The 15,285-nt window shown below is 38.1% G+C and overlaps 1 protein-coding gene across 8 annotated transcripts in view; it reads left to right on the forward strand.

Annotated features, from left to right (window-relative positions):
• The window catches only part of WDFY3 (WD repeat and FYVE domain containing 3), a 176,677-nt gene that overhangs the window by 44,092 nt on the left and 117,300 nt on the right, over nucleotides 1-15,285 (forward strand). For all 8 annotated transcript variants that reach the window (XM_039350899.1, XM_039350896.1, XM_039350897.1 and 5 more), the window contains exon 2: nucleotides 7,660-7,870. In XM_039350899.1, coding sequence (XP_039206833.1) covers nucleotides 7,691-7,870 — 180 coding nt within the window. In that variant the 5' untranslated portion in view covers nucleotides 7,660-7,690. The remainder of the gene's footprint in view (nucleotides 1-7,659; nucleotides 7,871-15,285) is intronic.

Below are 15,285 nucleotides of genomic sequence, written 5' to 3' on the forward strand. Positions count from 1 at the left end.
TTATATCTCTATAATACTTTAAGGCAGTGTTTCTTAACTTTGACAACTTTTAAGATCTCTGGACTTCAACTCCCATCTTAAATTTCAACATCCCCAGCATTTATAGGCTAGGAAATTCTGGGAGTTGAAATCCAAACAAGTTGCCAAGGTTGAGAAACATTACTTTCAAGGCTTGGTTTATTTGTATATTTAATATATAGAACAATTAATCAGTGGAACAACCCGCCTCCAGAAGTTGTGAATGCCCCAACACTGGAAGTTTTTAAGAAGAGATTGGACAACCATTTGTCTGAAATGGTATAGGGTTTCCTGCCTGAGCAGGGGGTTGGACTAGAAGACCTCCAAGGTCCCTTCCAACTTATTCTATTCTATTCTATTCTATTCTATTCTATTCTATTCTATTCTATTCTATTCTATTCTATTCTATTCTATTCTATTGCTTTAAACTACTATAGCTAATCTTTCTGTAAAAATTAGCATAAGTTTTATTTTAAACCCTGGTTATATAATGTGGTTGGGTTATATGGTAGCAAAATACATTTCTGGATTTCTATGTGGGGAACATAGTAACAACTGAAAGAAAACCAAAAGAAAAAATAATGTATTTAATCCACAAAATACGAGGCTTAGAAAAGGGAATTTTCACTAGTGATATGATAAGCATAATCCATTAGATATTCACATAGCTTCCAGTCCTATATTTCAGCAATTTCAGATTTCTGTCTCTGCAAATTGGTAGGTAAGAAATGCAATTTCTCAGTGATTAAGTAGGCATTACATTATGAAAATAAGCAGTGAAATCATATTTTAAATTCAATTTTTCCACTGTCACATTAATGTTTTCTGAATGTTTCCTGAAGCAGTTATTATAATCGTATGTCAGTGTGCCTTACTTCATCAGTGAGCATAAGCTAAAACCTTTATCCATGCATACCATGTTTTTTGTTCTGCAGAATTATATCTGCTTAAATATTTAAAATAATTTCTGTATAGCTCTTATTTTGTGTGTGTTTGTGAGATTTATTTTTATTTATTAAATATATATGCTGCCCATCTTGCTGATAAAGCGACTCTGAGCAGTTTACAAAACATATTAGTCATTTACATTATTTTGTTTACATACATACATACATACATACATACATACATACATACATACACACACACACACACACACACACACACACACACACATACATACATACATATATGCACATTTATGTATATATACCTATACATTATTATTGTGCTTTTGAATCATTTTTTGATTCCCAATGAATGCTTGGATACGTCAGTTCAGTTTTCCTGGCAAGTTTTTCAGAAGTGGATTGCTGGAGCACTTTTTCAAAGTGTATCCACTAATATTTAAGTTAATTCATTTTAGTTTAGTTTTCAACAGCAGGGTTACAATTTGAATTTCTATTGAATGTTTCTGTGGACTGTCTTGATCTTTAGAAACTCTAGTTTGTATAGCTAACCTAAATAAGAGTGCAACCCCTAGACCTGACTTGTAGCTTTGAAAATACAGGGTAAAAGTATGGTAACAGCATGCACCATCTTCTCAGTCTAACAGCTTTGCTATTTGATTTTGTTGTAGGGCAGTTTTGAAATCTTTTTTTCATTACTGTGATGGAATGCTGTCTGGATTCCCAGAAGGGAGGGGTGGCATTCCAGAGGAACAAGAGACAGCAAAGTTTAGATTGTTTGTTTGGGAGAAAGAGAGTTAAGACAGCTCCTCCTTAGGAGATATCAGAGTATATCTTTAATGAATCAAGTAGTTTGCTTTAATTTGGCAAGATTTTTCTCTATAGATGAAGAACAATTAAAGGAAACTGTTCAGAAGAATCTCAGTGTGTCTTTCTTGGTTTTTGGAGCTTGACACTACTGTCTGGAAATTGCTGCTCCTATGGATATTATTGTAAAACCAAAAGTAGCAGTAACGACTTATTTTATTTTGTCATATTTTCAGTGTGTTCCTATATGGTTGCTTGTTTTCGCTTTTTGTACGCCAGCTTAAATAACTGAGCAAAGGCTCCCAATGAATGTGTAGATAATTATCTGTTTGTTTACTTTTAAATAATACCCTTTGGAAGCAACAACCCCCTTTTGTAAGTCTATATAATAGCTATTGTTAAGCTAAAATATAGTGTGTTTTGCTTATTCTCTTCCTGTTTTTTGTTTTTCGTAAATGTTTTGAAAACTGCTGAATTAATTATCCCTAAATTATATAACTTTGAGGTTCATAATCAATGTATATTAATGTATTGTGCTGTTTGGATCTCTATAGCGTAGCTCAGTGCTTCTCAAACCTGGGTAAACTACCCCAAAATTAAGTAAAAGTGGTGTTTCTTTGAGTGACGACACATGAACCATGGTCCACTCACAAAAGATACACTTAAATTGACTTAAAAGTGTTTTACCTACATTGTGTAAAAAGGACATTCTGATGAGTGGTTTGGAGTAATGAAGGAAAAAAATTGGAAAGTACCAGCATAGATACTTTTTATAAAACATAGCTCAGGATTATCTTAATAGAGTTGCTCATCAAATTTGTTAAAATGTTTCCCATTAAATATCATAAACAATTACTTTTGAATGGATGTATATTGATATGAGAGTTTCACATATGTAACAGAAGGAACAACCCTCAGAAATGGATTTTAAAAAAAAACATATATAGAATGAATTATTTATATATTTTACCGATTGATTGATTGATTGATTAGCCCTCCGGCCATATCAAAGTGCAAAGTTCCAGAAACAAATTATTACTAAAATTTGATAAAAGCAATTTAAAATGGATTTTTTTATATATAAGGATCAGTAAATATTTTGGAGATAATGAAGCACAGCCTGTTGCCTGATGCAGCCGTCAAAAAATGAAGAAAAATATTCATGATACACAAGATTTTGTGTTAAAATGAAGTGTCTAAGTATTTCTCTGTTTTGGTAGACTTTAGATGCACACTTTGATTTTTATGTCGTTTTACACATAGTCACATCTAATGTATTGTGCAGTTCAAGGTACATTTCCTTGAAGATTTTTTGATCATTTCTTTTTATGCAAAGGTAATTGAATGGTATAAGTAGACCTCGACTTAAGACCACAATTCAGCCCAAAATATCTGTCGCTAAGCGAAACCATCGTTATGTGAATTTTGCCCTATTTTATGACCTTTCTTGCCACAGTTCAGTGAATCACTGCAGTTGTTAAGTTAGTAACGTGATTGTTATGTGAATCTGGCTTTCCCATTGAATTTACTGGTCAGAAGGTATCAAAAGGTGACCATATGACCCGGGGTCACTGCAACCATCATAAGTATGAGTCAGCTGACAAGCATCTAAATTTTGATCCTGTGATCATGAGATCCTGTGACCATGTGAAAAATGATCATAAGTCTCTTTTTTCAGTGCTGTTGTAACTTCAAATGGTCACTAAGGGAACAGCAGCTTAAAGCAGCCACGTGCTTCGTATTTTTGATGTGATCAGCTTCAAAGGCTTTAACCAACATGTATGTGTGTATCTATGCACCCAGACAGCTCTTAAGCTGGGACTGTCAGAGAAATAACCCTGCCTGATCATACACAAAACTTGTGAAGTCTTTGGAAGTGTTTGTGGCCTGTCTGGAGGACCCAGCTCTTTGAACTTTTCCCTTGGGACAGAGCACCTTGCTTTACCTAGCTTAATATTTCCTAATACAGGTAGTCCTCGACTTACAACAGTTCATTTAGTGACCGTTGAAAGTTACAAAGGCACTGAAAAAAGTGAGTTATGACCATTTTTCACACCTATAACTGTTGCAGCATTCCCAGGGTCCTTTGATTTACATTCGGACACTTGACAACTGGTTCATATTAATGACGGTTGCAGCGTCCCAGGGTCATGTGAGCACCTTTTTTGTGACCTTCTGACAAGCAAAGTCAATGGGGAAGCCAGTTTCACTTAACAACCTTGTTACTAACCTAACAACTGCAGGGGTTCACTTAACAACTGAGGCAAGGAAGGTCGTAAAATGGGGCAAAACTCGCGTAACAAACGTCTCACTTACCAACATAAACTTTGGGCTGAATTGTGGTCATAAGTTGAGGATTACCTGTAGGAAATTTCCTTGGTGACGAATCTACAGTATTTCTGTAGCACAGTGAAATGTTTTGACTATCCTGTGTTTTGGTGGAACACAACTTGATATGATTGGAGTGTTTGCGTAAGAAAAAACAGGAAGCTTTTCGTATTTTGTGTTCCAGGTTCACAAAAATTAATTAGCAGCCCACATTGCGTCTGAAAAAGGAAGCATGTGTGCACACAGCACTAAGAAGCCTTACAACCCATGACTTATAACTTCTCCCTAGCAAAAAAGAATAAGCGTATTAGATCAGCAGATGCCTTATTGTTACATTCCAGTTTTGCTCACCACAATGTAAAAAAGATGTTGAGACTCTAGAAAGAGTGCTGAGAAGAGCAATAAAGATGATTAGGGAAATGGTGTAGGGCAGTGGTTCTCAACCTTTCTAATGCCGTGACCCCATAATACAGTTCCCCATGTTGTGGTGACCCCCAAGTGGGTGTGGCCACCAATAAGAGGGAGTAGGACAGCTAGGGAAAAGGGAAAAAAATGGCGGACAGCGTGGTTTGGCGACCCCCGTGAAATGGTCATTCGACCCCAAATGGGGTCCCGACCCACAGGTTGAGAACCACTGGTGTAGGGTTTCCTGCCTAAGCAGGGGGTTGGACTAGAAGATCTTCAAAATCTCTTCCAACTCTATTCTATTACATTCAGAACAGTTATTTGCAATGTTGAAATGTGCTTCACTGAGTCTTCTTCCTGTCCTATTCAAATAGTGTTATACAATGACCATAGTCAAGGAACCTTTTCTTTCATGCCATGTTTATTGTTAGCATGTTATAAGGAAAAAATATTTGTCAGGTCAACTCAGTGTAAGCTAGATAAACATGAGAATAGCTTCTTTAAGTTAAAGTTTGCACGGCATTTGCAGTTGTCGCTAATTGAAGAAAATAATGTTGAGGAGGTACTTTATGTACCTCCAATTCACAGCATTTTTGGCTTCATCCCTAGAGACATTAATAAGAGACATTAATATGTGTAGCAGAAGGATGAATTAAATGTACTAATGTTCTATATTATACCTCTGAGTGGAAAAATGCACCACCACTCCATTGAGGAGCTTCTGCGTTGTACTAGTCAATATGAAATTGGTGTTAATTCAGTCTGTAGAGTCCAGCTTCACTAGAGATTAAAACAGTCCTCTTTGGATCAGTAGTCACTTTTATTTAAATAAAGGCTCTGAATGCAGGTCATATGTAAGCCTAGATATTTTAATTGTCTGCTTGCTTCACTTAAAAATAGGTTGTGTATTGCATGTAAATATGAGTGCATATTATACTAAATAAGAATACTATTACAAATTCATGTTCAAAGAGAACAGCTGGAGTTTTACTTCTCTCTTTTTCAAAAATTGGGGCAAACCCATCTCCAAAGAGGCATATATCATTGCCCATTGTTAACTAAATGTGGCCAATATTTGTGCTTTTATATGCTGGTATACAAATTTTCAGTTCTGCATAGAAGGAAAGCCTTTGTATTCTCGTATTGTATAAGCAGGTTATTAAGAACTGCAAATCCATATGGATGAGTTTAATTGTACCTGATATTTTGTACCTGACACTTATTGCATTTAACATCTACATGAAACTACTGGAGAACAAACCTGCTGTTTAGGATGAGGAATCATTAATATGCTGATAATGCCCAGTTATACATCTCTTTTCCAGTCCTTTTGGGAGATGCAGTGGAAGCCATGACCCAGGGTCTAGAGCAGACATGTCAAACTCATGACATCACGTGACGTATTTGAGTTTTCCCCCCATTGCCGCAATGGGGTGGGCACGGTTTCCTGGTGATGCGTCCAGCCCATGGGCCGGCAGTTTGGCACCCCTGGTCTAGAGGCTCTCAGAATTGGATTGGGGAAATAAGACAAAATGACTGTTGATTCAGAAATCACCTCTGATTCTTCATAGAGTTGTGCTTTCCTAGAAAGAACCGGCTGTTTGTGGGAGCTTGCTTCCTTTCCATTCATATGGACAAAGGTGTCTCTTTGGCAATGGCCCCATTTCTTTCCAGGATCTGGTTCATATTCCAAAACATCTCCAGATCGGGAGTCCTGGACTCATAGCTCCTCCAAGAACAATTTGAGACTGTGGCCTGGAAAGCTTTTGCATAGCTTTGAGTGGTATTGAGGTCTTGGTTGGTGTTTAGTGAGGTCAACAGAATGCATTTAAGATATACTAATTGCTCATTCTGTTGTTACCTTTAGGTTAACTTAATGTAATCTGCTGTGTATGGGGTTGACCTTAAAGCAGTGGTTCTCAACCTGTGAGTCGGGACCCCATTTGGGGTTGAACGACCATTTCACGGGGGTCACCAAACAACGCAGTCCGCCATTTTTTTCCCCTTTTCCTTAGCTGTGCTACTCCCTTTTATTCTATTGGCTTTTGAAAGCCAATAGAATAGAGTCTAATTCTATTGGCTTTCAAAAGCCAATAGGAATTGTCCAGGCTGTCTCTGCCCTGCTGAGCCTGCCAAAACTCCCATTCTGCAAATGGTGCTGCACCAGTTGAGTAGACCTCGACTTACGACCGGTTGAGTAGTCCTTGACTTACAACCGGTTGGGAGTCGCGGCATTAAAAAGGTTGAGAACCACTGCCTTAAAGGCTACTCAAAAGTTCAGCTAGTTCAGAACACATGCTGTGTTGTCAGTCACGATACTGCCATGTTACAACTCTACTACGGTAGGCTTCTAGCTCAAGGTCTTGGTTCTTGCTGCAAAGCCCTATATAGCTTGGGGCCTGAGGGACTATCTTTTCCTAGCAATTTCTCCCTCTTCTACCTGAACAATTAGAGAGGAGGAGGGAACTTATAATGAGCAGTCTGTATTGTAGCTCCCCTTTGGAAGAACGCGGTGAGATGGCTACCAGTTCCTCAAGGCTTTGGGGGAAGAAGTCAAAACTTGGGTCTCCCAGAAGGTCTTTGGGACTTTACTGCAATAAACAGTGCCCTGTTCCATTCAATGAATCTTAGCTTATTACTTACGTAATCTACTAGTTGGATTGGAATTGTATTTTAATTATTGTATGGCTTTAGTATTTTATTTTATATGGAACCTCAGTAAGCTGTGTAGAATTTTAGATAGTATACAAATTTAATAAATAAAATAAAATAACATAAAATAAAATAAATAAGACGTGGTTGATAATAAGAGCATTTTGGTGATTTTGGCAACTCCCATTGGAATAAATCTTAGTAGACCTAGTTCTCCCCCAGCAGATTAAACTTAATTGCTTCAAATATCTTCCCTCAAATCAATAGTCTGTAGATGTGCTGCATCTGTAATTCATATATTACCAACAGTTTAGTTATGGAAATCTGGCTTGAAACCTTGATCACATGGAATGCTAGTTGATCATTCATTCGATAGCATTTTTATTGTTTGCCATTGAAAACGTGTCCAAACTAGTTTGTTATAGATGGACACTTTGCTTGTCACATTTTGGCATAGAGAAAAGGCTGCTTATGACATATATGAAATGGAGGTGTTGGATGTATATCTTTTTTTTTTAATGTTCTTTTTCTTCCCGAACAGGATCAAAGGGATCTTTCAGAAAGAAGCAAAGATGAATATGGTAAAAAGGATAATGGGTCGACCTCGGCAAGAGGAATGTAGTCCTCAAGATAACGCTCTAGGATTAATGCATCTACGGCGGCTATTTACAGAATTGTGTCATCCTCCTCGGCATATGACTCAAAAGGAACAGGAAGAGAAGCTTTATATGATGCTACCAGTTTTTAACAGGGTAAGGCTTTTTTGAGTATGATTTTAGACATGGGATAAAAACATTGCAAGTTTTAAATTTCCAGTGTTGCAGATTGTCTTTACTGTTATTTAAGTCAATTTCCTCTGAGCATCCAACCTGTAATGGAAGTGGATTCCCACAGGTCATTTGTAAGACAAAAATGAAAACTTCGGAGTGATTTGTGTCTGTGCCACTTAGAAACAGACATTGACAGGTATGCCGAAATGCTACAAATATACTCCCTCCCTCCCTCCCTCTCTCAATCTCTCTCTCTCTCCTTCCTTCCCTCCCTCCCTCTCTCCCTCCTCTCAATCTCTCTCTCTTTCTCTGTGTGTAAATGTATATGTTTTCTGAGGTTTTCGCGGGTGTTTGTATGTAGGTCTTTGGTTATTCGGGTTTTCTCCCACGTCAAATTGGAAGTGTCTTGGCGACGTTTCGACGGAGTCTCATTCGTCATCTTCAGGCTGGTGCTTTCGGCTTCGTGCTTCTAGGAGCAATGTGTGATCGTAGCTGTTTCTTCCTTTTAACTGTCAGTGGGGGTATGAACTGATTGGATGAGAGCTTGGCTGTGTTCTGATTGGATGGAGGTGTGTTCTGATTGATTAGGAGCTTGGCTGTGCTCTGGTTGGGGGAGTGTTCTGTTTGGGTGGGGGCTTTGTTGTGCTCAGGTTAATCTGAGTTGCATATATGTATATGTGTATACACATACACACTATGTGTGTGTGTGTAGTGGCTGAATAGGGTATAAATTACTCTCTGACTCTATTTCCCTTTTTTCTCATTTTCTTTCATGAACTGCAAAGTAGTTGTAATGTGAAAACAATAATCTGGGAACTGAGTTTAAATTTGCATCGGTTGTGACCACTTCAGTGTCTTCAGATGCTTTTCTCCTGGTTTACAAGAATTGGAGAAAACAGATGAGAAGAAATGGAAAATAAATACCGGCAGACAGAAATACAGGATGAGTAATGGATATTGCTGATGATTAGTAACAAAGTGTCCTGCAAATCAATCAAAATAAACATAAAAACCAACTTGAATTTTCAAAGTTTTTTTTTAAATTAGGTTGACCTTTGAATTCAGTCTTATTCACAAATTTAAGTGCTTACAGTAAACCTTTGTAGCTCCTGAGTGAAGGGCAGGATTTAAATCAAATAAATAGATAAAACTTTTCTTTTTCAGTAGTGTTTTGAGGGGTCCTGTGTGCTTTCTGAGTTTGGTTGTTTTCTTGCAGATGTTTCATTACACAATACTAACACTAATGATGTTACCTAGTTTGGGTAATGAAACATCTGCAAGAAAACAACCAAGCTCAGAGGCACCCAGGGCTCCTCATGTCAGCCCTGAGCTACAAATATTCTCCTTTATTAGATAGGGTTTTCCATCATTTTTAATGTTGTTGTTGTTGTTGTTAGTTGAGAAGTTGTGTCCGACCCATCGCGACCCCATGAACAACGTTCCTCCAGGCCTTCTTGTCCTCTACCATCTTTTGGAGTCCACTTAAGCTCATGCCTACTGCTTCAGTGACTCCATCCAGCCACCTCATTCTCTGTCGACCCTTTCTTCTTCTGTTGCCCTCAATCTTTCCCAGCATTAGGCTCTTCTCCAGTGAGTCCTTCCTTCTCATTAAGTGGCCCAAGTATTTGAGTTTCAACTTCAGGATCTGGCCTTCTAAAGAGCAGTCAGGGTTGATCTCCTCTAGGACTGACCGGTTTGATCGCCTTGCCATCCAGGGGACTCGCAGGAGTCTTCTCCAGCACCATAGTTCAGAGACCTCAGTTCTTTGCCTATCACTCTGTTCCTTTTTTGGGATAAATAGCATAAAGCAAATAAGAATTAATAAAAAAAATAAATAAACTGGAGATAAGAGAAAAAGAAAGGAAACCTGGTTAAGTCTCATTTACATTAACACCGTTCAATATGAATGTTTTTATTATGTCCAGATAAAATATTACAATTAATGGTGGATTATCAGTATATAATCAAAGTCTGCCTAATTGTACAGGCAATGTAACAAAATTTAATATGACTTTCCCTATTTTTGTCTCTACAAAGCGTTCTTGCTTCTGTTACATCCTCATATTAATTCATACAGGGCTATTTTACTCTTTAAGCACTTCACAGTTCTCGGTCTTGTCACTTATTCTTTCTGTATTATCAAATAAACATGAACGTGTATCTTTTATATTGTTTACTCACATTTATATTGAGTTTATATTTCTTCAGCACCTGTTTGTTTTTTATCCTATCTCCTCTTCTTTTACCAAGTAGACTTCTTACACGTCATCGCCACTCTATTCAGTTTAGTTTTTTTTCTCTCAGAAAACTCTCACTTCTATATAAAGCAGCTACATAAAAGCATGTGCTTCTCCCACAGACCATACGCCGACACCGTTATTTTTTCCACCAGTCTTTGCACTTCTTACAAGTGCTCCGTTTTCTAATTTTTAGTAAGCATTCAACCAGTTGTGCCCATTGTTTATTTTATTTCTTTATTGGATTCTTGTCCCTCTTTTATTAGCTTTATAGTTACTCAAGGTGGCAAAAATATTAATGCTCCTTCCTCCTCCTGTTTTCCCCATAACAACAACCCTGTGGGGTGGGCTGGGCTGAGAGGGAGACTGACTGGCCCCAGATCACCCAGCTTGGTTTTCATGCCTAAGGCAGGATTAGCATTTATGGTCTCTTGGTTTCCAGACTGGTAGCTTAACCAATAATCCAAACTGGGATATATGTGTTAAACTGCCTTTGCATGGTTATTCATAGTATTCCTTATTGAGATTTTTCTTGCCCATCTTATTCTCAAATATTTCTTTGATTTCATTCAGTTGTTATAAGATGAAATGATTTAAATCAGAGGTTTTACATCTCTCTAGAAAGAAGCGGTATAAGTAAGCAATGTTCAGTTTTGTTTTGTTCTTATTTATTTCAAAACTAATTTAATGGTATTAAGAGATATCTGATTGTAACAATCAGGATAATAATCACCTGTGGAGATGGTTACCAGCATCAAATTCCTGGGTGTGCACTTAACAAGTAGACTGGCTTGTTCGCTCAACAGCAAGACATTGGTGAAGCAGGCACATCAGCGCCTGCATTTTCTGCGTCACATGAAAAAAGCACATCTTTCTTCCCCTGTCCTTACCACTTTCTACAGGGGGACAATTGAGAGCATCCTGTCATACAGCATCACAGTCTGGTTTAGAAGCATCACTGCTTCAGACAGGAAGGCGGTGCAGAGAGTGGTGAGGATGGCCGAAAAGATCATTGGCAGTTCCCTCTCTTCCATCCAGGACATAGCATAGAAGCATTGCTTGAGCAGGGTCTGTAAGATTATCTGGGACACCTCACATCCTCTTCACGACCTGTTTTCCTTGTTCTCTTCTGGGAGGAGGGGGCTTCGTGGTATCCGAAGCAGAACATTCAGATTCACTCGCAGTTTTGTTCCATACAGTATCAACCTTGTGAACTCTCAAGCTTCCTCCTTCCGTTATGTATTCAAGATGGACAGATTAATATTTATATGTTACATGTAAAGGTCTATACATAGGTTGTATATTGTATGTTTTAAATATGTACACTTTGAGAGCAAGCAACTAAATTTCATTTTTAATGTGTACCGTTGTGCCCACAGGAAAAATGACAATAAAGGGTTATTTATCTATAGGAGAATATACTAAACTTTGGATTACATAGCCCATACGATCTATTCAGTGAAGATTTCTCTGTGCTTAGAAAAGCATCTATGCAATTCTGATGGATCTTTTGGTTTTCTGCTAATGATTATGTAAAGACACCAAGCACGCTCTTTAAAAATTAATGCCCAAACTCCATGGAAGCAGCGATGGATAAATAATTGAAATTTTTCTCTATTGTATAAGAACAAATTTCTGTATTAGTCTTATGCATGTTGTAATTTCCAAAAAATCAGATAATTTTGATTTTACCACCTCAAGCATTGCAAAATTTTTGTCCCTGGTTACTGCTTTACCTTCTGTTCCATAAGGAAAAGACAAAACTGTATTTGCTTGCAGTCTCAATAGATGGAATATAATAATGCATATGATCAACTAATAGTTGTGATGGTTTTTTTTTTCCTGTTCATGGTGTCATTGGGAATTTTGCCTATTTGTGTAGAATGCATGCACTTCCTCTTACGGAGATAAAATCAGAGAATGGAGGATGAATTTAAGATAAGGGATATTCGATTGGGGCAGAATTGGATCCAGATTGCTTTCAAGCATTCTGTCAGTTGAAGCTAGATTTACTACTGTGTCCTGCATAGAACATTCCCCAAAATTCCTAAAAACTTTCTGTGGCAATAGCTGTCTTCTTTCATATTCCTACCCAACTTGTTTTTGTGAAGAAGTGGGCAAAATAGAAATTCAATAATCTAATTTTTTTTCTGCTGTTTATTTTTATTTATATACATTTACAGGTAGTCCTCGGCTTACAACAGTTCATTTCATGACCATTCGAAGTTGATAAGGGCACTGAAATAAGTGACTTATAACCATTTTTTCACACTTAACAAACCATTGCACCATCTCCACAGTCATGTGCTCAAAATTCAAATGGTTGGCATCTGACTCATATTTATGACGGTTGCAGTGTCCCGGGGTCATGTGATCCCCTTGAGTTGACCTTCTGACCCCTAAAATCCATGGAAAATCAAGTCAGATTCACGTAACAACTGTGCGACTAAACAACTGTGGTGATTCACTTAACAACTGTGGAGAGAAAGGTCGTAAAATGGGGCAAAATCCGCTTAATAGCTGCCTCGCTTAGCAGCAGAAATTGTGGGCTCAATTACGATCGTAAACTGAGGACTTCCTGTATTGAAATTTAAGTGCACAGTTTATTGCTCTGTGGGATTCTTTGTCCTTTTGAGGAGAGCTCTATATATAGCAGTTTCCTAAAATGCTTTTTCTTTCTTTCTTTCTTTTTTTTAATGAAGAGCTACTGAAGAGCTTATTAGTAAACAATACATTGGCTTATACTGTGTTGTGCTTTCATCGCTGCTTTAGTTGTTCAGCCCTGAATACTTAATGAGGCATTTTAAGGTTTTTGAAGGCCGGCATAATTCCTATGTAGTATAGTATGGGGGTGCTTAAAATGGTTTTAAATAAATAAATAACTCAAGTATTCATAAACATTGGCTTGAAATAAATGCCATGTTTGTATTGCAGCTGCAGTAGTAATAGATTGAAGTGCTTTTCATTTAAGGAGGGAGGCGATCAATTTGAAGAAATGTGCTCTCCTGCCTTTTTAAATGTACAAACCTAAAGATAAATTCAAAGCCCCGCTCTTCATTTTTTTCCCCTAGTCTACTTTTTAATAAATGCAGATGGTCATCTCCGTTGTTGCGACTATTTTTAACAAAATGATGGTGCCAAACTGAATAACAACAACAACAACAACAATAATTGTGAGGCTTAATGTAACTGCCTTGGTCACTCGTGCTTCATGCCGTCTGTTTGGATTACTGCAAAGCGCTTTACATGGGGCTGCCCTTGAAGACTAGTGGGAAATTTCAACTGGCCCAGAACTGGCCCCAAAGTGCTGATTAGAGTGGTATTTTTTTACTGCTGCTTGCCTATAGATAGGAATCTTGCCAGAATGATGCCCTCCCTACAGAAACTACTAGATAAGCACTGAAAGGTATAGGGAGGATCTGTTCTTCACTGCTTCCTTTCCCCATCAGTGATTCAAAACTAGCCAGTCTCCTCACGTCACCCCTCAGCTCAGCTCTACCCCACACCATTAGAGTCATGGGTCTTGGATGCATTCTATAAGTTAGCCCATTGGGGGGGAACCTTGGTTCAAAAATGATTTATTTGTTTGTTCTTCAAATTTATTTCTTGCCCATCTCTCAGTTCAGGCGAAAAATTGTTGCCCTATGATGCGCTGCTTTGCTCAGTTAAAGGTTACAGACACAAGAGTTTTAGTAGTTTTTAGATAATACTTAAGGTGAAAGCTTATGGCACAAACCAGCAGCAATGGTCTCAGTGGTTATTGGCACACTGTGTATACCATACCAAAAAGCCTTGAATGACACCTAGAAAATCTGTGTGTTGACACAGTTTCCATCTGTCAATTACAAAAGGCCTCACTGCTTGGATCTGCATTACACCAATACATTATGACATTATGACTGCTAAGGAATTTGTTGTTGTTAGTTGCGAAGTCGTGTCCGACCCATCGCAACCCCATGGACAGCGTTCCTCCAGCCCTTCCTGTCCTCTGCCATCTTCTGGAGTCCATTTAAGCTCACGCCACTTCATTCTCTGTCATCCCCTTCTTCTATTGCCCTCGGATTTCACATTGTTGTGTATGTAATGATAATACCATAGTTAGAATTTGGTGGTTTTTAGATACAAGTAGTCCTTGATGTATGACCACAACTGAGCCCAAAATTTCCATTGCTAAGCAAGATCAGTTGTTAAGTGAGTTTTGCCCCATTTTACCACCTTTTTTGCCACAGTTGTTAAATGAATCACTACAGTGTTAAGTTAGTAACACGGTGGTTAAATGAATCTGGATCCCTCATTGACTTTGCTTGTCAGAAGGTCGCAAAAGGTGATCACGTGACCCCGGGACACTGCAACCGTCATAAATGGATGCTAATTGCCAAATGTCAGAATTTTGATCATGTGTCCATAGGGATGCTGCAGTGGTCATAAGTGTGAAAAATGGTCATAAGCCACTTTTTCAGTGCATTGTAACTCTGAATAGTCACTAAACAAATTGTTGTAAGTTGAGGACTATGTGTATTTTTTTTTTTTTTTGCAAGGGTTGGGGTAGAACAAAGTTGGAGCTAAACAGGGTAGAAAGTTGATATATGGGAGACTGTTATCCTGGGGTGCCAAGAGTTTTAATTGGGAGAGGTTTTTTCCAATTATTGTTGCCCAGGATTTTGAGGTCATGGCTACATAAGTCAAATAAGTAAATGAAAATATCTTAAGTTCATAGAGAAAATTCTTTTGGCTCTTAGCTGTGTAATTAAAATCAGTTCTAGGCTGCTTTAAGAGAGGGATAGAATCAAGATCACATGAAGTATTAATACCATTTTACACTGCCTTGCTAATTCCACACTTGGCATACTGCATCCAGTTTTGGTCACCACAATGTAAAAAAGTTATTAAGACATTAGAAAGAGTGAAGAGAAGAGCAACAAAGATGATTATGGGACTGGAGGCTAAAACATATAAAGAACGGTTGCTGGAATTGGGTATGTCTACTTTAATGAGGAGAAGGGCGAGGTGGACATGATAGCAGTGTTCCAATATCTCAGGGGCTGTCACAAAAATGAGGGTGTCAAGCTATTCTCCAAAGCACCGAAGGCAGGACAAGAAGCAATAGATGGAAACTAATCAAGGAAAGAAGCAACCTAGAGAATTCTCCAGCAGGATGAC

This window comes from Crotalus tigris, unplaced genomic scaffold (genome assembly GCF_016545835.1).
Source record: "Crotalus tigris isolate CLP2741 ecotype Arizona unplaced genomic scaffold, ASM1654583v1 scf7180000018362.849699, whole genome shotgun sequence".
Lineage (NCBI taxonomy): Eukaryota > Metazoa > Chordata > Lepidosauria > Squamata > Viperidae > Crotalus > Crotalus tigris.